Source organism: Microtus pennsylvanicus, chromosome 1 (assembly GCF_037038515.1).
Source record: "Microtus pennsylvanicus isolate mMicPen1 chromosome 1, mMicPen1.hap1, whole genome shotgun sequence".
In the NCBI taxonomy this organism is placed as follows: domain Eukaryota; kingdom Metazoa; phylum Chordata; class Mammalia; order Rodentia; family Cricetidae; genus Microtus; species Microtus pennsylvanicus.
In genome coordinates, this window is record NC_134579.1 from 107,029,111 (window position 1) to 107,050,822 (window position 21,712).

General features: G+C 47.6%; 1 protein-coding gene across 2 annotated transcripts in view; it reads right to left on the minus strand.

Moving 5' to 3' along the window:
• LOC142852678 (S-adenosyl-L-methionine-dependent tRNA 4-demethylwyosine synthase TYW1) overlaps nt 1–21,712 on the minus strand; it is a 78,603-nt gene that overhangs the window by 14,974 nt on the left and 41,917 nt on the right. For both annotated transcript variants that reach the window (XM_075977752.1, XM_075977753.1), the window contains exon 14: nt 5,310–5,420. In XM_075977752.1, the coding sequence (XP_075833867.1) occupies nt 5,310–5,420 (111 nt within the window). The remainder of the gene's footprint in view (nt 1–5,309; nt 5,421–21,712) is intronic.

The window sequence follows — 21,712 nt, forward strand, 5'->3', positions numbered from 1 at the left end:
AGGGCTGAGAATCTCGGGCTCACAAATGAAGGTCCCATTTAAGCCTAACGAGGCTAAAATGCACGTTAATTTACAGGGAATATAAAAGAAAAAAATATTTTACCAGACTGGCAATGAAAGGAAAGAGGAAATCAATATAATGAGGAGACAGCATCTACTGATTTATTTTAAATACAGCGCCTAATGGAAGGCAGTCTCAACATTTACTGGATCCTGGCACAGATCATCCCATTGAATTCTCAAACAAACAAACCTCTTGAAGGATTACTACTCTAGTGCAGGTGGGGAGGGGGTGGTGCACACCTACAATCCCAGCACTCGGGAAGCTGAGACAAGAGAGCCTGGGCTCTGCAGCCAGACACCTGCCTCAGAGAACAGGCGCCATTGTCGCTCTAAGATCAGGACGACAGCTCAGTCTGAAAGGCTACACTGGCACAGCTGACTGTGTGTACGGAAATGTGCGCAGGACGCAGGACGGCTCAGCGAGCAAGGGTGCTTCCTGCCAAGCCTGAGCACCTGAGCTGGATCCCTGAAACCCACACAGTGGAAGATGAAAACCGGCTCCTGCCAGTTTTGGGCTGACCTCTGCATGCACCCGTGGTTAGGATGGGAGACACACACACATACATATGTACATTAAAAACAAAGACAAAACCTGTGATGCATGCCCCACTCAGCTTCATAAAGAATGAAAAGACAGAGAAGGTAGGAAAAAGACAGACAAAACATCTCTTAATGTGGTTCAGGCAGTAAAACAAGACATACACTAAAAAGAAGTTTTGATTAGGAACCATGCTAGAAACACATCTGAAAACACACATGCTCTACTCTTCGGGATTTATTTGTGTGGTCATTGCGTGTGCACGGTGGAGGTCAGAGGACAAGTGGCCAGAGCTGGCTCTCCTTCCACCCAGGGTCAGGCTCAGGTCACCAGGCTTGGTGGCAAGCGTTGTTACCTGCTGAGACATCTTGCTAGCTCCTGTTTTTGCTTTTGCGTTTTTGAGACACGTAGTCTAGTTTTGCCTGGGATCACGGTAGCTGAAGGTGACCCTTCCGTGTTGACCCAGATGCTGGGATTCCAGTGTGCACCATCATGCCCAGCTCGTGTCTGCCTTAGATTCCTGGGAAGGAATGTTAAGAAAACAAGCAGACTAACTCAACTACGGGGGACAGGCAGGGTCAGCAGGGCGGGTGCATGTGTGAAGTCTGACGGACTGTTACACTTGAACCAAATCTCCCCTGGCTCAAAGGGAGACTTTGCCCTTTTGCAAAGTAGGGGTGGACAGGACTCAAGGCTTCTCGGTGCTAGGCTCAGCCCGTGGAAAAGTGTTCCTTCGGTACACCGCCCTGCAGTGAAAGGCTGTCTCCTGTGCTTTAGGATGGGGTCCCTCCTGAAGCAACGGAGTAGGATGCACACCCGCCCGTCCTCAGGCTCTGAGGGTGCCACTTGCAGACCTGACATTAAGGCATCTCATCTAACAGAGATGTGGATGAGGGCTATCACAGCCTGTCACACTGGTTCTCAACAAAGGAGTTTTAGAGAGCCTTCTTTCTCCCCCCCACCCCCCTTTTTAATGTCTCCTTAGCCTCCAATGGCTTTCCTTCGAAGGTTTTATCTTTAATGATATAAATGTGTGCCCGTGTGTACCTGAGTTTAGTACCTACAGATGCCAAAAGATGGTGCCAGATCCCCTGGAGCTGGAATTAACAGGGCTGCCAGACGCTGGTACTGGGAACTGAACCCGGGTCTTCTGCGAAAGCTGCGTGCACTCTTAACCACTGAGCCGTCTCTCCAGCCTCTTCCACTGGTTTTGTTTTTGACACCGAATCACCCTGCAGCCCAGGATGACCTCGAACTCTGCCTGGGCCCCCCAAGCACTGGGATTACAGGCGTGAGGCCACCATGGCAGCAAACAGATTGCCTTGCAGACATAACTATTTGAGTCTCCTGAACAGAGAAGCTACCGGCTCACTCACTAACCTATTTTTAATTGGTTGCTGTCTGTGCACTTAAGTGCTGGGGACAGAAGCCAGGGCCTCATAGATCCCAGGCAAGCACTCTGCCACCAGGCCATGTCCTCAGTCCCGTTTCAGTCAGAGTTTCCAGTGGCGGGATGAGCTGGTGCACACCTGCAACCCCAGCCCAGGGGAGGCTGAGGCAGAGTACTAGTAAAGGGGGTTAACCTGGGCTACAGAGTGAGGCCAAGGGCAGACTGGGCAACTTTGCAAAACCCTGCTTCAAAATAAACAGCGAGAGAAGGACTGGGGACAGTTCAGTGATACTAATCTCTACCTGGTCTCCATTTGTCTTTCGGGGAGAGCATGTTTGCAGCCAGCCTGTTCCTCGCGGAACCCCAGGAGGAGCCCCAGGTCTCCACAGAGACAGTCACATGTCCACGCCTACTGCAGCAGCATTCGCAACAGCCAGCATGTGCAATCAGCTCAGCTGTCCATCAACGGATGAACAGGTAGGGAAATATGGCATAAGGAGAGGGGCTGGCGGCATGGCTCAGTGGGTAGAGGCAATTGCTACCAAGTCTGACAGCCTGAACTTGATCCTAGAATCCACATGGCAGAAGCAGAAACCCGACTCCTGGAAACCGTCCTCTGCCCGCCACTGCTGCTAGACGACAGACTTCTCTAAGAATTTTACATGATCACCTCATTTACTGTTATGGCCTTCGGTACAACATCCATGCCTCCAATGCCCTCTATCAGTTGTCTCAGTGAGTGTTTTAGTGAGGCTGGCACAAGCCGCACCAGACATACTGGTAAGCACGGGGATAAAACAACCAAGTAGGAAGTCATCTGAAAGAAGCCATGAGCTTGTAACACAGCTTTCTCTATTCCAAGTCAAGAGAACAGGTGTCAAACACACAAAGCTCCCAGCAGGGGAATTCACTGTCTAATAAGCAGTCATCTTTATCTAAAACCCAGCAGTTACCACTATCAGTAAGTAATGACTGACCGACCGCCAGTACCGTGGCGCCCATAATCCCAGCACCAGGGACTCAAGTCATCCTTGGCTGCACAATATAACATCTATAGAAGATCCTGTTTAAAGGAAAATTATAATAATATTTGCCAGGTTTTTTTTCCAAATTGTAAATGTTCATCATAGGAAACATGACAAGAAAGGGCGAGTGAGCAGAGGGAAGGGAAGCGGGAGGGGGAAGAAGGGAGAGAAGAGACGCCCATTATCCAGCCAAGCACAATAAAAACAAAGATTTTACTACCATATAATTTGTAGCAACATTTTTAATAGTTAAGCCATAAATTAAAATGCCACTAATCTCTGCAGTTGGCAAGCTGTCCCTGAACCGGACATATATTCTCAGACAGTTGGTGTTTGTGCGTCATTAAAACTCCTGCCAAGAGAAACCTTTTGAACTCAAGAGCAATTTCAAAATCAAAGAGTGTCTGTGGCCTGACCAGAGATAAACTGATAATGGCTCAGAGAGCAGGAGCCCTGGTGTCCCCCTCCCCACCCCTCCTTCAGAGAGCTGAGCAGGAGCCCTGGTGTCCCCTTCCACACCCCTACAGAGAGCTGAGCAGGAGCCCTGGTGTCCCCCTCCCCACCCCTCCTTCAGAGAGCTGAGCAGGAGCCCTGGTGTCCCCCTCCACACCCCTCCTTCAGAGAGCTGAGCAGGAGCCCTGGGTGTCCCCACTTCTACCCCTCCCCCTTCCCTCCAGAGTGCCTACCTCCAAGGGAGCAGGGAAACGCTACAACTCCCCCACTTGGGACTCAGGTAATACTCAGACTCAAAACTGCACACCGAGAAGCAAGAGCTGGCCTCCAGAGAGGGGATGTCCTCCTAGCACTCAGTCCTCTTCCGGATGCTCTCTGGCCTCCAGAGAGCTAGCTACTCTATGCTCCACCTCAAAGGCAGGGCTCCCACTGTCACTTCCACTCCTGCCTTAACCCCCAAACCATTGAGTTCTTCAAACTCATTCTTCAATATTTAAAAGATACCCTGAATTTAATATGGCAACAGGGAACTCAGAAAATGTCTCCCCTAATTTCCCTGGTTTTCTCTACCTCAGTAAACCATTCCCACCTTCCACATAACCAGTTAGTCAGGCTTCAGTGCAACACACACACACACACACACATACACACACACACACACACACACACACAGTTTTTTTGAGACAGGGTCTTATGTAGCCTATGCTTAACTCAAACTCATGTACAGCCGAGGATGAGTTTGAACTTGTGATCCTGGGTACTGGCATTACATGCCTATGACATTATGTACAACCAGTGGTACAATTTTTTTTCAATCTTTGTTGCTTGTGTGAGATGATATCAGTCCCTTGCTTGAGAAAGGGACTCATTATTGGCCTCCTGTGTATGCCAGGCTAGCTGGCCCAACGTCTGGGCTACACAGTGTATCCCAGGCTAGCCTGAACTACAGAATGAGACCCTATCTCAAAAATCAAACAAGAACTAAGTAAATGAATGGATGAAATGGAGAACTGCTCCTTTAACTTACACAACTTAGGGGAAAATAAGCAGGGATAAGAGCAGGAAAGGGGTAGCAGTTGAGCTGAAATTAGACTACCCCAGACTGGTCTCCTGCTGGAGGTGACAAGTGGGCGGAGCTCATTAGACTACCACCAACATCTGGAATAGGTCTGAAACATCTCACAGTAAGAGATTACTAATTACTCCAGCACAACTTCCTTAGCTCGTCTCATGTTATCTACCTCCCATCAGAGGAGAAGCTCTCAACGATTTTTTTTAACCCAATACCAAATATCTAAACTGTCAGAATAAACTGACCACATTGTATGCAGCACTGACATACTGTAAAAATAAATTGGTGAAATGGTTGATTTTTATGAACTGGCCAGTTCCATAATTAACTTATTTTCTACTCTGAAGAAAGAAAGATTTAAAAAGTGTGTGTGCGTGGTGTGTGTGTGTGTGTGTGTGTGTGGGTGTGTGTGTGTGTGTGTGTGTGTGTGTGTGTGTAGACAGTGCCCTCAGAAGTCAAGAGAGCACTGGATCCCCTGAGCTGGAGTTACAGATGGTTGTGAGCTGCCCAATAACTGGGAACCAAACTCGGGCCCTTGGGAAATCAGCAAGTGCTCTTAAACACGGGACCATCTCTCCGGCCCCCAAAGGAGATGCTTCTGAAGACCAACAGCTTGGTCTCCTTCACTGCTGCTCCGATGACCAGGACAGAGACAGCTTCTCAGTGAGTCTGTGTACCAAATGACCAGGAGTTCTGAAAGCTTGTCCCCGGGCCTCGGCCAGTCATTCCTAAGTCACAGCCTGCCCACCACCAGCCAGCAGAGCTCACCTTGACCTCGATGAAGTCGGGGTTCCCCAAGGACACCAGTTCCGCATAGGCCTGGAGTTCATCCACGTTCCAAGACTTCACAAGTGTCAGTCTGTAGACTGTTCGCTGTTGCTGAAACAGGGAAAAAGACTTGGTTTAAAACTGAGCCGAAGTCACAGATTCACCCAAGAGCCCTGGCCGACACTTGACTCCCAGAGAATGCAGGTCAGGTGAAGCCCCTATGGACTTTTACAAACTGAAGTTACTTTTGAAAAGAAGACGGTTGCTCAGCTAGCTCAACTGGTCGAGCACAAGGCTCTTAAAAAGATTTTATTTTTCATTAATTGTGTGCATATGGCTGAGTCTGTGTGTGGGTTTGTGTACGGTGTAATTCCTTCTGAGGTCAGTAGAGGGCATCACACCCTCCCCTGCAACACAGGTGCCGAGAATAGAACCTGGGTCCTCTGGAAGAGCAGCAAATGCCTTATCCACTGAGTCATCTCTCCTCTCCAGCCCCTGAAACTACATTTTGCAGACAGATGGAAAGTATCAGTGATAGAAAGATTGTCATACACCTTTCAGAAGGCACAAATTGCTAGCACATGTTTTCCCCACGCCCTCACCCCTATTCCCAGTATCTACAACCATGTTAGTCACCAAACAGCTGCCTGACACACACACACACACACACTGAATTAGCTTTAATAAGAGCAAGGGGGCTAGTGAGATGGCTCAGTGAGTAAAGGCGCTTGCTGCCAATCGTCACAACCCGAAATTGGTCTCTGGGACCCACATGGTGGCCAGTGAGAACCAGTTCCGAACCAGTTGTCTTCCTCACTCACATGTGCTTGCAAGCAGACACACACTAAATAAACAAAATGACTATTGAAAAAACAGTAAGATCCCCGCTAGTGCAGGCACTGATAAGTCACCAGCCATGTTCCTGTAAATAAACAACCCCTCTCCCAGTGCTAACAGAAGAAATCATAATTAAAGTCATGGTGAGCTGGAGAGTTGGCTCAGTGGTTAAAGCACTGGCTGCCCTCACAGAGATCCTGAATTCAGTTCCCAGCACCCTCATGGCGGCTCAAACCATCTGTAACTCTAGCTCCAGGGAATAGGACTTTGTCTTTCTGATCTCCATGTCGCGTGTGTGTGTGTGTGTGTGTGTGTGTGTGTGTGTGTGTGTGTGTGTGTGTCATAAAAAAGGGGACATTAAAATAAAAGGGAGATTTGCTAGGAAGATGAAGAGGATTATGAGGGGATGAGGAGGACAGAGGGCAGTGGAGGGTGAAATTATCTGAACACACATGAGTAAAAATAACAAAATGAAACCCATTATTAAGTAAATTCATACACGCTAATAAAAATTTTAAAAAGTAAGCAATAAGTTGATTAAATCACTTTAAGAGAAGAGAAATTAAATCAAATAACCCTTGTGTGTTCAGACAACAATCCTGTGAACTGTAGATGAATCATGGTTCTTTTCTTCCCAGTTTTCTTGTTAGTTATAATCTCTGGCATTTCTTGTTCCAGGAAGTCACGCTCATGGGTAATCACCAGCATCTACCACAAACCCAAACTGGTGCAGGCTTTTCAAAAAGCATTAAGATTGTAGTCACTAAAGGCTATGAAAGACATATAATCCGAGACTCGGCTACCTTCTGGCCCAAAATAAACAAGTAAGACTCGAGGATGTACTGGAAACCCTCAGAAGACCATTGCTGATAGCTTAAAGTCCAATGCTGAGCCCTGGAGAGGAGCCAACCTGGGGGACCTGGGGGACCTGGGGGACCTGGGGACCTGGAGGACCTGGGGGACCTGGAGGACCTGGGGGACCTGGGGACCTGGGGGACCTAGGGGACCTGGGGACCTGGAGGACCTGGGGGACCTGGAGGACCTGGGGGACCTGGGGGACCTAGGGGACCTGGGGACCTGGAGGACCTGGGGGACCTGGAGGACCTGGAGGACCTGGGGGACCTGGGGACCTGGAGGACCTGGGGGACCTGGAGGACCTGGAGGACCTGGGGGACCTGGGGACCTGGGGGACCTGGAGGACCTGGGGGACCTGGGGGACCTGGGGGACCTAGGGGACCTGGGGACCTGGGGGACCTGGAGGACCTGGGGACCTGGGGACCTGGGGGACAAATTCCCAGGTATCCTAAAGAGCAGGGCTCAAATAATGGAGAGAAAAGAAAGAACTCCAAGTATCTACCTCTATGTTTGGGGGAAAGCATAATTCACAGAAGGAAGAGACACTTGAGAGCATTTTGTGATTTTTTGAGGTAAGACTCCTGCAGCCCAGGCTAGCTTTGAACTGACTCTGTATCCAAGCATGACCTTGGACTTCTGATTCTCCTGCCTCTACTTCCTGGGTGCTGGGATGAAGGCTGCCCTACAGCACCTGCACGCTTGAGATCTTTCACAGAGCAGGCTCAGAGATGAATAGTAAAGGGCATTTGTCAGGTACATCAAGGGCATCTCATTCCTGTCTACTTAGCTCTTTACAGAGGATTTTACCAGGGAAGAAAAGACAGGAAACCTCTAAACTCCCTTTAAACAGCTACCAGGTTCCCACCACCAAATCAAAGCCATCTGGAGTCGGGCTGGAGAGATGCTGCAGGAGTTAAGAACACACTCTGCTCCTGCAGAGGACCCGCATTCAGGTCCCAGCACCTTTGTTGATCAACTCACATCACCTAGAATTCCAGGTGATCTGATGCCCTCTTCTGGCCTCCGTGGACACCTGCACTCTCACGCATAGATACACACACACACACACACACACACACACACACACAAAACATATAATTTAAAAAATAAAAGGGATATTCCCAGTTAGACTCACAGAAGACTGCCTATCCTGTTTTAAAGTTTTCCTGAAGGCTATGATCAAATCAAGGCAGCCAGGGCAAAAATGACTGACACGCACACAAAAGCAGTAAACTATGAAAAGTTACAAACTAAAGAAACAAATGCAAGGAAAGAGGCTAGTCAACAAGCAATACTCACCATCTCTCCTAGCCTAGAGCACCAGTGGGCTGAAAGAAACTCGAGGTAGGATGGGATCCAGAGCATGCACGCTTCCTCGGTATGGTCAATTCCATCTTCGTAAAATAGGCTTTGTGCAGGCTTAGCAATGCTAACCCAGCAAGCCCAGCACTTGGAAGGCCATGGCAAGAACTCAGCAAGTTTAAAGCCTCGCCACACAGTAAATATCAGGCCAGCCTGGCCTATACAGTGAGTGCTGGGTCAGCCCGGGCCACACAGTGCAACTCTTGTTTCCAAACAAAAATGTGGGGTTGGTTTGTTTCTTTCTGTAGGACTTAGCATTCCACTCTATATTACTTAGAACCAAGCCTTGTAGAAATAAATCATGTCAAATACCAGGGATTGGTTTAAAAAACCCAGTGACAGGCTGGACCATGTTAGCTCACGCCTTTAATCCCAGCACTTGGGAGGCAGAGGCAGGTGGATCTCTGGGAGTTCAAGGCCAGCCTGGTCTATGGAGGGAGTTCCAGGACAGGTGGGACTGTTACACAGAGAAGCCCTGTCTCAAAAAAACAAAACAAAACAGTATTAAAAAAAAAAAAGCCCACAGAAACCCCAGCCAATGACCAATGACAGAGCTGAGAGGCTCAGTATGTGAGAATGCATAGGATACAAGCCTGAGAACGTAAGTTCTGATCCCAGGGCTCAAATAAAAAGCCAGGCATGGCCACGCACACCTGTGACTCTAGGACTGGGGAGCTGCAGGGTGTGGAGACAAGAGGGTCACTGGCTGCCAGCCTCACTCCAGGGTCAGCGTGAGAACACATCACAAGGCAATAAGGCAGAGAGGGACCCGGCAGGACATCTGCTCTCCGTTCCCTGGCCTCCGCACGCAGCATAGGCACCTGTGCCTCTCCCACACGCTCACAAAAATACATCACACACGTAGACACCATACACTTCCACACCGAAACCAGCCCTAAGAGAGGAATGGTTCTACGCCAGCAAAGACCATGTACAGAATAGAAGGCAGAATATTCCATTTCAACATCTCTATTAAAAACCCAATGATTCATTTATGAAATTACATGTAAAAAAAGGTAAAAATAAATAAGTAAGTAAAATATGTTCCTGGGAGACCTAAACAGAACTCTGCCTCCACAAAAAGGGGGGGGGGGGCGCTCCACAAATCCTCTGAACGAAGAACCTGGCGAGAGAGCTAGCAAGAGAAACGAAGCAAGGTGAGCCAACCCTTGCCAGGCGCCAGATCAGTCGTCCAAGTGTTTTGTGTCTTTTCAAGATTCTTGGATCTGTCTAAACTTCAGAAAGAATCTTACCAGATTTGTGTGATTATGATATTCATTTGACAACTATAAAATCTGGGCCCAGAGTAAACAGGGCAAGTAAACTGCCAGAAGCTACATGGTGGCCAAGCAGGTGGTCCAAGATGGGCTCCCCAGCAACACAAGCCCTAGCAACTGGGCTTGCGTGTACGCTTGCTCTGTCTCCCTGTCTCTGACTCTATCTGCTACACCCTGTAAAACAGCGAAAACCACAAAGAAAGGCTTAGGGTGTGACTTGGTGGGTAGAGTGCCTGCCTACCCTACAGTGAGGCTCCGGTCCACCCCCAGCACCATAAAACCAAGCAGGGCGGCTCACAGCTGCGATCCCAGCACTGAGGAGAGTTCAAGGTCATCCTGAAACACGCAGCAAGTTTGAGGCAAGCCTGAAGTATGTGAGACCCTGACCCATGACAAGGTATGAGGGCACATGAGAATGGCTCAGTGGTCAAGGGTGTTCACTGTTCCTACAGAGGACCTGAGTTTTGTGCTGCACACCCAAACTGGCAGGTTTACAAAAGCTTCTCTAACTCCTGCTCCAGAGAATCCAAAACACTCTCTTCGCCTCTGAACTTGCATGCACATAACCACACAGAGACACACATAATAAACATCAGTTAAAATGTGTAACTAAACTCATATCCATATTGATCTTCCATTGTAATAAATATAATAAAGCCTGCATCTAGACCTGAGGGTCTCCCGCTGGCTCTCACAGCTTTTCCAGTCTGTTCTGCTGACCCACTTCCAGCTTACACTGCTAACACTGTTGCAATGACAGAGTCTGCTATCCTGTAGACGTGGTGGCTTTCAACCAGGGGCAGCTCTGCAACCCTGGGGCTATTCTGTTCCAACATTGAAACTTCCTTCCACAGGGTGACACCTTGAGAGCCCTTTCCAGATTCCCTGAGTGGGGGTGCTACTGACATCTAGTGGGCAGAGGCCAGAGTTGCTGCTGAGTAAGGTAAAATCACAACAGAAGTCCTGTTAGAGCGGGAACTCCCATGCCCATTAAATGGCTGTTCATGGCCATTTGCTTAGTGTCTATGTTTAGGATCCAACTATCGCCTTCCAGAAATATACAACACCCCTTTGTGAACTTAAACATAATAAAAATCTATTCATTTAAGTGTGTACATGCACGTGCCACAGTGTGCTGCAGAGGTCAGATCAGAGCTTAAATTCTGGGATTCAGGAATGCACTACCATGCCCAGCAGAGTCGTTGCCGATTGCTAGAAGTGATTGTGGATGACAAAGCCTGAGCTGGAGAGAGCTTGGACTTCTTCCTGAAGAAGCTAGGTAGAGCTGGTGTTGGTTCTTCCTGGAACTAACTGCTGAGTCACCCATGAAGCCATCTGGGCCCGCAACTCTCTTTGGGCGGGTTTTAAATGATCAAACCAGAAGACTAGAGAGACGGCTCCGTGAGTGGTTAAGAGCATTCACTGCTCTTCCGGAGGACTGTGCAGGTGGATCACCAGCACCTGCAACCCCAGCTGGGGGGGTCTTCTGAACTCCAAGAATACTGCACTCCACACACACACACATACACACACACACACACAGAGAGAGAGAGAGAGAGAGAGAGAGAGAGAGAGAGAGAGAGAGAGAGAGAGAGAGAGAGAGAGAGATTAAAATAAACAGGGTGTGGTGGTGCGCACCTTTAATTCCAGCACTTGGAAGGAAGAGGCAAGTGGATTTCTGTGACTCTGAAGCCAATCTGGTATACATAGTGAGTTCCAGGCCAAGCACGGCTACAGAGTTGAGACCCTGTCTCAGTAAGTAATAAATAATAAAAGAAAATCATTTGTAAACTCCGTTATAGTTGCTTTCTATTACTGCGATAAAACATCAAGACCAAAAGCACCATGGGGAAGAAAGGGTTTACTTGGCTTACAGGTCACAGTCCATCACTGAAGGAAATCAAGCAGGAACGCAAGGCAGGAACTAAGGCAGAGACCATGGAGGGATATTGCTTGCTGACTTGCTCACCTGCTTTCTTATACAACCCAGGGCCAGCCAGGTGGCACCACCCACAGGGTGCTGGGCCCATCCCCAGCAATTCATTATTCAAGAAAATGCAAGCCTAGAGGCCAATATAATGGGGCATTTTCTCAATTCAGGTTTCCTCTTCCGGAGAAACCCCATCTTGCGTCAACGCTAGTAGAAATCTGGCCATTACAGACTCAAGCACCCTAGCTTTTTCTTGTGCTGTTTTTCTAGCTTTGCTTCCTAAGAATTTGTACATTTCATCTAATCAGCACAAAGTCATTAAAAATCTTATTTTTTTCTTTTATACATATGCAAATATTATATATATATATATATGTATATAAATTTGTGAGCATGCATGAAGGCAGTCATACACATGCCACAGCATATGTGTGGAGGTCAGAGGCCACCCGAGACTGACCATCTTCACCTGCTATCTTTTCTGTGATGGATTTCCTTGGTTGATCACTGCTGCCTAACTCAGGCTGGCTGACCCATCTCAGCTTGACGGGGCACGGAGACTCAAGGTGAGCACTACTCAGTCTGGCTTTACATGAGCTCAAGGGATTTGAATTCAAGAGCCTGAGCTTTGTGTATGGGAAGTACTTGGCCCACTGAGCCACGTTCTTAGCCTCCCTAGAGTTTTGCAAACTCTCGTGGTGTCCAGTGTGGTGTCTGAGTGAGAACGGCCTGCACAGGCTCACGTATTTGCATGCTGGAACTGCATGAGGTCTTGCTGGAGGAGGCGCATCACTGTGGAATGGACTCTGAGGTTTCAAAAGCCCACACCAGGCCCAGACTCTCGCTCTCTGCCTCCACTCTGCAGGTGAGAGGTAAGCTCTCACTACTGCCCCGGCACATGCCTGCCTACAGTCATGCCCCCTGCCATGACGGTCCGGACTCACCCTCTGAAACTCTAAACAAGACCCCATTAAATTCTTTCTTCCATAAGCAGCCTTGGTCATGGAGTCTCTTCACGGCAGCAGAACAGTAGCTCGGCCCCCCAAACGCTCCCTTTTCATCCCCAATACCGCACATTCGTCTTCTCTCGCTTCACTGGCTGACTTTGCAGTCTTCTAGGCTTTTCGGACAGAGCCAGCTTTGGTTTTTATAATCATCTCTATTCCAGGGATGTTCTTCTGTCTCATTAACCTCTTTATTCCCTCCCAAGGGCTTACTCTGTAGGTAATTTGCGGTTCATTTCTAACTTCTTAATATGTATTGATCTTAAGTCTTCCTTTACTAAAATAGGGACTTTGTCTCTGCAAAAACATTTGTTTCTTGTCATGGGGAAGGAAGCTCAAGACTGATAACCCAGAGAGATGGCTCAGAGGATAAGAGCACTGGCTGCTTTTCCAGAGCACCCAGCTTTGACTTCCAGCACCCACATGATAGACAGCTCCAAACACTTGTAACTCTGGTTCCGGAGGATCTGACACCCTTTGACTTCCAGCACCCACATGATAGACAGCTCCAAACACTTGTAACTCTGGTTCCGGAGGATCTGACACCCTTTGACTTCCAGCACCCACATGATAGACAGCTCCAAACACTTGTAACTCTGGTTCCGGAGGATCTGACACCCTTTGACTTCCAGCACCCACATGACAGACGGCTCCCAAACACCTGTAACTCCGGTTCTAGAGGATCTGACACCCTTTTCTGGCCTCCATGGGCACCAGGTAATAGTGCATAGACACACACTCAGGATAAACACCCATACACATAAAAAGTAGTAAAATAATTTATCTGCATCTGTTTCCATATTACCAAGTCTGGCATGGAGTCCCAAGTAGGCTTGGTCTCCCTCAGTATCCCAAAGGCGGAAGTGGCAACAGAAGACCCTCACGAGAAACAGAGCAGGAAAAAACAACTTAAAGAAAGATTTTTATTTATTTATCTATTTTGAGGCAGCACCTCATGTTCCCTGCATTGGTTAATGCCAGCTTGACAGAATCTAGAATCATATGGGAGGTGGGCCTCTGGGCATGCATTCGAGGGATTGCCTTAATTTCATTAGCTGATGTGGAAAAAGACCCTAATGGTGAGGAGGACCATCCCTTGGCTGGGATCCTGACCTGCAGCACAGAGAAGATGCTAAGCAGCAGCATGTATTCACTGTTCTGTCCCTGACTCTGGAAGCCATGTGGCCAGCTGCTTCAGGCTCTTGCTTCCTTGATTTCCCTGTCCCCTGCTGCACTGTGCCTTCAACTGTGAGCCACAATAGGCCCTTTCCCTGCCACTTACCATATTATCCTGGCAACCTGCATTCTATCTACAGAACCCATATAAGAAGCCAGATGTGGAGGCTCACATCTGTAACCACAGCATTCTTATTGAGAGATGGGAGACAGAGACAGGAGGGTCAGCTGGCACCCAGGGGTCAGCTATCCTGGTGTATGCCGCACACCAGCAGAAATAAGACAGATACTTCCCAACAAGGTGAAGAGAACCCACCCCAGGAAGTTGCTGACTTCACCGCATGCGCCATGGCATGCGTACACATGCATACACCACTCATACATACACACACACACACACACACACACACACACACACGCACGCACGCAGGCATGTATGCAGGCATATACGCACACCCCCAGCAAAATAAATAAATGTATGTAAATAGCAGCATAGACACTGGGGAAAAGCTCGAAAGGGTGAGATGGAGAGGAAACTGTGAGAAAATACAGCTCAGCAACATTGTCAGGACTCCGTCACAGGGAAGCTGAGGAAGTGGCCAGGCAGTCAGTGAGGGAGGCTAGCGGCACTTGCTGCCAGCCCGACAGCCTGAGTTCAATTCCCCCAGACCCACACGGTGGAAGAGGAGAACCTATCCCTCCCACAAAGTGTCCTCTGCAGCCCCTGAGAGAGAGAACAAATGTACAGCTTTTTTAAACTGAGTAATATTTAAAAAATAATTGGCAAGAGTAACAGGAAAATCTGCTGTTGTGGACGGAACAAATGAGGAGAAAACAACATGGAGACTGGGGACAGAGAGGTGACAGCAGAGCATCATGGGATGGTTACTATCGGTTTACTAGAGTACTTGAGAACCAAGGAGTCAACGGAGTCAACAGCAGCACCCTACCCCTCCAGAGCATGGGGAGCACCTTGTGCTTAAGAGGTCACCGTAATGCTCTTAGCAAAGACAAAGTTAATAAAAGAAAACTACAGTTCAGTTCATTTGAACAGCCCTAATTAAACCCAGATGGGTACAAAAAAAAAAAGCATGAAAGTTGGGGGGGGGAGCCCACATGGACATGAACGGGATTGCTGGGAAGGAGGGCTTCAGTGGGAGTAGGGGGAACTAAGAGATGAGTAGGGGAATATGATCAAACTACATTATATACATATATATGTGTGTGTGTGAAATTGGGAAGGAATAAATTTTTTAAATGATTTCTAATGGGGCTGGAGAGATGGCTCTGCTGTTGAGAGCACTGGCTGCTCTTCCAGAGGACATGAGTTTGATTCCAGCAACCACATGGCAGCTCACAGTTGTAAACTATTCTAGGTATCCAAAGCTTTCTTCTGGTCTCCTTGGGCACGAGGTGCATGTATGGTGCACACACTTGTATGCAGGCAAAAGACTCATATGCATTTTTTTAAAAAAGGAATAAAATAATTTTAAAATTAAAAAAAAAGTTAAGGAAGGAAATCGGGGTTAGAATGATGGCTCAGAGGTTGCTTGCTATTCTTAAAGAGGACCTGCTTCAGGTCCCACTGAACCATTCACAAGCACCTGTACCTGCAGCCCCTCGGGAAGACTCCCTCTTCTGGCCCCCAAGGGCAACAACATAACACATAAATGAAAATAAATCTTTTCAAAAAAGAAAAAGAAAATTATAGTTCAGCATCTCTCTGGAACACAGAAACAGCTTTTAAATTTTAATACGCAGAATAGCCCAATAACACAAAATAGATATACAGCGACAGGCTTATTTCAGAAATGAAATGTGGCCTGGTATTTGAAAATCAGTGCTATTCACCATATTAGCAGAAGAAAAGAACAGAATCTACTCAACAGAATGAGAATGAGCATGTGAACTCAACAGTTACTCATAATTTAAAAAAATCATAAGGCGCTGGGAACAAAAGGAGCTGTCTCCAGAGTAATGACAAGAATTTGAAAAGTCGACAGGAAAACTCATCGGTGAGACACCAAAGGCTCCTCCTGAATCCAGGAGACGATGGGGAGGCAGTGCGAGGACTCTCCTAGAACCTGCACCACACAGAGAAACTGATGCTCCACAAACAACCAAAGGGTACCACAGGCTGGCGAGGTGGCGCAGTGGGAAGAAGTGCTTACCACTGAGCCTGGCAACCTGAGTCTGATGCCTGGGACCCATGCCCGCAAGCCGTCCACCTCCACATGTGTGATGTAGCCCATAAACTACGGTATGCGTGTACCAGCACACGTGCGCATACTCACATACGCACACAAACACACTTAGAAGATCTTTTAAACATTCCATATGACTTGAAAAACAAAGAATTAATCATTTTAGAAGTATTTGTAATACAAAGTAAGTATCCAAAAATCTAATTCCTGAATATATATAATAATTTTTGAAACTGAAAAAATTAAAGTCGTTTACCAATAGTATCCAACACTATATATTTGTAAATAAATCTTACAAAACATAGAAATGACCTCTACAGAGAAACTGTAAAATGCCACTTAAATAAAAAATTAAAAGATCCCCACACTTGGAAGACTGGAGAAAGATCTCAAATTCAAGCCCGACCTGGGCTACAGGGTCAGTTCAAGGCCAGTCTGGGTTACAGGAGACCCTGTCTCAAAAAAGACAAATTGTGTCAACACTCTAATCAATCAATTCTGGCCCACAGGCTGAATGTGGTCTTCCACTTGTTCTCCTTTGGCCTTGACCTAAAAATGGATTTTATGTCTGAACAATTACAGTCTCATAACTGAGAACAGAAACCGTGAAGTCCAATTAAGCAAAGCACACCACACCTCAACAGATGTCAAGGCATGGGCCCCTCAGCAGAAGCAACTGGACACTGTGTTCAGTCTTCACTGCTGTGGTCTGGACCTCTCAGGTGTGGTTTATAAAGCTCTGACGTCTCCCTGCCTACAGCATCCCCTGCACACAATCCCTGCACTGCTTCGATGCTCTCTTTTGACCTCCATGGGTACCAAGCAGGCACATGGGGAACAGACATACAGAGACAAACACTCATACACATAAAATAAAACAAGCAGATCTTAGAGTATGGCCTTGAGTTTCTGTAGGCCCCAGGATGAAGTCCAGAAATGGAACACCTGGTGTGCACATGAGGTCACCAGACCACCAACAACAAAAAATTAAAACAAGTTTTCACACCAAAACACAGAACTGTACTGCCCTCTCTCTCAAGAATAATTCCTGCACATCTACCATGATTTTTGAAAATTAAAAATCCAATGCACAGAAATGCAAAAGTCTACTTCGACCAGTAACACAGCAGCCGACAAGACTAGTGGCAGCCTGGGTAGGACGCAACTTCCATACACAACCTGCTGTTAGAGCACAGACACACACAGCTCAGAAATGAGCTGCTGCAGGGGGACAGCTCAAAGTAGAATCTCCCAGGGAGGGGCTGGGTTGTGGCTCAGTGGTAGAGCACCTGCCTAGAATCCCCCAGTGAGGGGCTGAGGTGTGGTTCAGTGGTAGAGCACCTGCCTAGAATCCCCCAGTGAGGGACTGGGGTGTGGCTCAGTGGTGAACTCCTCCTGTAGTCTAGAAATCACAGGCCCTAGGTTCTTTCCACAGTACCACAAAACAGACAGACAGACAGACATAATTTACCTACTACAGGTGAACGAACACAAAACAAGTACACACCGTTCCTACAGCGAGTGTTAACAAGCATGTATGCATACCCAGACATATGTATCAGAATACTGTGACAGCTATTCTCAATAGAAAAAATCATCAGAGCCGGGCGGTGGTGGCGCACACCTTTAATCCCAGCACTCAGGAGGCAGAGGCAGGTGGATCTCTGTGAGTTCGAGGCCAGCCTGGTCTACAAGAGCTGGTTCCAGGACAGGCTCCACAACCACAGAAAAACTCTGTCTCGAAAAACCAAAAAAAAAAAAAAAAAGAAAGAAAGAAAAAAGAAAAAAAAAGAAAAAATCATCAGGACCGTGAATATTTGTCAATAACAGAATGGATAGGCTATGGCATATTCAGACACTGAGATATGGTAATGAAAATATAGTTCCACACATCCAATAGATACACATAAAGGAAAAGTGTAGGAATAGTCCCAAAACCAAGTGAACTGCCCTGGTTCCATTTGCAAAAAGTTCAAAATGAGGCAAAGCTCCTGGTGTTGCTTGGTGTCTGTCAACTTGACACTAAACTAGCCACGCCTGGGAAGAGAAGCTCTTAGCTGAGGAAACGCCTCTACATCAACACTGGCCTGCAGGTAACTCTGTAAGGCACCTTGCTTAATGGTTGATCTGAAGGGCCGAGCTTGCCCTGCATGGTATAAGAAAGCGGTTGAACAAGCCATGAGGAGTGAGCCAGTCCGCAGTGTTCCTCCATGGCTTCCGCCCCCCGTTGCTGCGCTGGTTTTCCACAGTGGTGACCGCTAGTGGAAGTGCAAAGGCAAGAGTGGATTATCAAGTTGGCACAGGTTGTTTCTTTTAAATAGCAGTACTCAACGCTGCCTAGACAGGGATATCATTCCCTGCGTGGGACTGTGAATCCACGCACACATTTTGGAAGTAACGTGGAAATGTGATTAAGGAATCTAGAGTATCAAACTCTGTTGACCTGGAAATTACACTTCTAAAAATTTAGGTTATGGGAATGATAAAGCTTACAGCCCAATACTGAGGCGCAAGACTATTCAGCCAAGCCTCTCTATCATGCTGAGACACAGAGCCACAAGAGGTTCAATGCCAAGCAACAGTCCACGCATCTATAGTGCGGCTATTCAGTCAACACCTTTGGTGGCATTTCAGGTGACATCTGTGAACTCTACGGCTGAGGAAGATATTCCTGATGAGAGCAGGGCTCGGCGTAGACAGGTGGGCTAGTTGCTTGTCCTACGGCTGTGATAAAAATGCCCTGACAAAAGCAGCTTTAGGGAGGAAGGGTGCCTTGGCTCCCAGTTCACGGGTGCAGTCCATCGCGGTGGGGAAATCAAGGCAGCAGGGCAGAGGCAGCCAGTCATATTGCATCCACAGTCAAAAGGAGAGAGCAATGCACGCTCACATGCTCACACTCAGCTAACTTACTCCTTTATATGCATTCCAAACCAAGCCCAGCGATGGCGCATCCCAACTGTAGAGTGGGGCGCCCACCTCAGTTAACCTAGTAAAGAGAAAGCCCCCCCCCAAGGCTTGTCTCCTCGGTCCTGCCAAATCAGCATTCAACATTAGCCATCATGGCGGGATTCTCAAAAAGGGAGGGTGAGCAAAGGTTGAGTGAGTTTGTTTTCTTAGACCCTCGTTCCCACCAAAGCCTTGGAAAAACCTGTTCTAGAAGAATGCTAATGCCAGGCAGAGATCTTCATGTTGGATTTGTAAGAAGCCGTGGTAACAGGTGGGTGTGGAGACAGACACTCACGACTGAAGATCGCTGCCACCAGGTGGAAGAGGGGGTCCACAAAGAGTACTATAAAGAGGTCAGAGACCAGTGTCACCAAAACCAGTAAGTGGCTGCTCACGGTGCGATCCTGCCCAGATAGCACGCCAGTCCCCATGACTTACATCTGCACACTGACTTGTATGTCTGAAGATACGGACAGAGAAGCAAAGCCCCCGGCAGTATTTTCAGAGACACAGCCCATCCATCATTCCTGCGGTAAACTCACATGAACAGAAGTGGCTGATCCCAAGGCACATGGAACACAGGGTATGGGAAAAACACCCAACGTAAGCATCATCGGTCTCCCCAAACTACCACAACAGGGCCAGTTTGACAAGAATGCTGGGTGACTGGGAACCACACGTCCTCATATCAAACTGATAAACTCAACAGCAGACTGACTTTCCAGAAATGCTGCGTAAGCCAACCCAAGTCTGCGTCCCAAATAGTAAGAAAACAACTCCCCCCTTCCAGGACTTGGTTGTTTAAACGCAAGACTTTGGAGGTCAGGAATGTTTAGATTCGTTAATAAAACTAAAAAGAAATAAAAAAGACCGATTACAGGTGACCTGGCCCTTAACTGAAGCTGATCGAGTTCCCTCTCTGGAACACTAACTAGTGACATGTCCTGCAGGGACAGAACTCACGTCTGTTGTTCTAAAGTAAAATCAGAAACGACAGCAAGTCGGACCTGCCAGAAGAGGCAGGGCCGGGGAGATGGGATGGCAGCTAAACACACCTGTTCAAGTCTGGAGATCTGCCTTCCATCCCCGAGACCTGGAGGGGGAAGCAAAGAACCAACTCTACAAGGTCATCTTCTAAGCTCTACATGTGTCCTGTGGCACTCAAACACACTCAAACACACACACACACACACACACACACACACACCACACACCACAGTGACAGGCTAGGGCTGGATTGATGGCTCAGCAATTTAAAAAAAGTGTACTGCTCTGCCAGAGGACCCAAATTCAACTCCTAGTGTCCACAGCAGGTAGCTCACAACCATTAGCAATTCTAGCTCCATGGGATCTACACACACACACACACACACACACACACACACACCCAACACGAGTACACACAGAGAACCTATCAGGCCAGGGCTGCAGCTCAGGCAACACACGGAAGGAGCAGTATGCTTGTCTGGCATGCACAAAGCCCCTGGCTTCCATCCCCAGCACCGCATACACTCCAGGGATTGTTCTTTATGCAAAACTGAACATTTCTGACTGGTCCCAGGAGCAGCTGATTTTCCCTAGTGTATGGCTGGATTTAGGAACACAACAAGTAGCTGGATATAAATGGTATTTATTCTAACCCAATACCTTAAGGACCAATTGAGTAATTCTTCTGTTCCTCTGAAGGCAAAGGAGTCTCTCCCACACGTAGGGCCTTCTTGCAGGCCCTCATCAGAGGTATGAGTTATCTTTAAATCGTCATAAATCAAACAGACCCCAAATGGTCTCTAACATCTTTATTTCCCCAAAAGTGCTAAGAAAGATTTTTCAGATGTCAATTTGAGAAAGTGCTTCCTTCCTCCTCCCGGCTTTACTAGTAAAGACATTAGCTCCTGATCATTCCTTCTAATGCCCCTTTCCTCTCAAACTCTGCTTTTAATAAGTCAAATATGATGATTCTCATAAAAGATTTCGTTTGTCATCTCCAAAATGGGGATGGCTAGGCTCGAAATTTAAAACAGACCTAGAGATGAGCAGCCTTGAAGGATCCCACTGGCAAGAAAACTAAAGAGAGCTCACCGGCATGGGGCAGAGGCCCTCCACTCAAGTCACCAAGACAGCCTCAGGGGTAAAAGGGTCTTGCAGGCAAGAGTCACGATTTGAGTTCAATCCTCAGAACCCTCCACATGGTGGAAGAAGAGATGTCCTCTACCCTCCAAACAAGTGAGCGTGTACACACACACATACACACCCACAGAGTAAATAAATGTAAAAAAGAAATTTTCATGGCCACTTTAGTGGTGAAGGACCAAAATTTGTTACCAGCCTTGCTAAGACTATGAAAAGCCTCCCCAGAGGTGCAGCCCATGCCCCTTATCCCAGGGTAATTCACTCCCTGACGCCCAGGCACACCAGAGACGGTCACAGTGCAGACCTCCAAATGTGTCTACCACACACATTCAGTGCCTTCTCTACTGACACCCCACACCGGGGCATTAACTTTTGCACTCTGAAGGATGATAGTAAAATGAGAGATCATGGTTCCCTTTCTTCAGCTACACAGACTGGTTCCCACTGTAGAGGGCATGCCTTGTTCCCACTGTAGAGGGGCATGCCTTTCCACTTCCCAGCTAGGTCCTGGGCTGATCTGAGTCAAGCAGCGTCACTGCCTGGGGTCCTGTTCTAGCTTTTGCTCTCTGGTATGATAAATACTCTGACCAAAAGCAACTTAGAGTAGGAAAAGATTTGGCTTAAATTTCTAGGTCACAGTCCATCACTGAAGGACATCAGGGCAGAAACTAGAAGGAGAGGA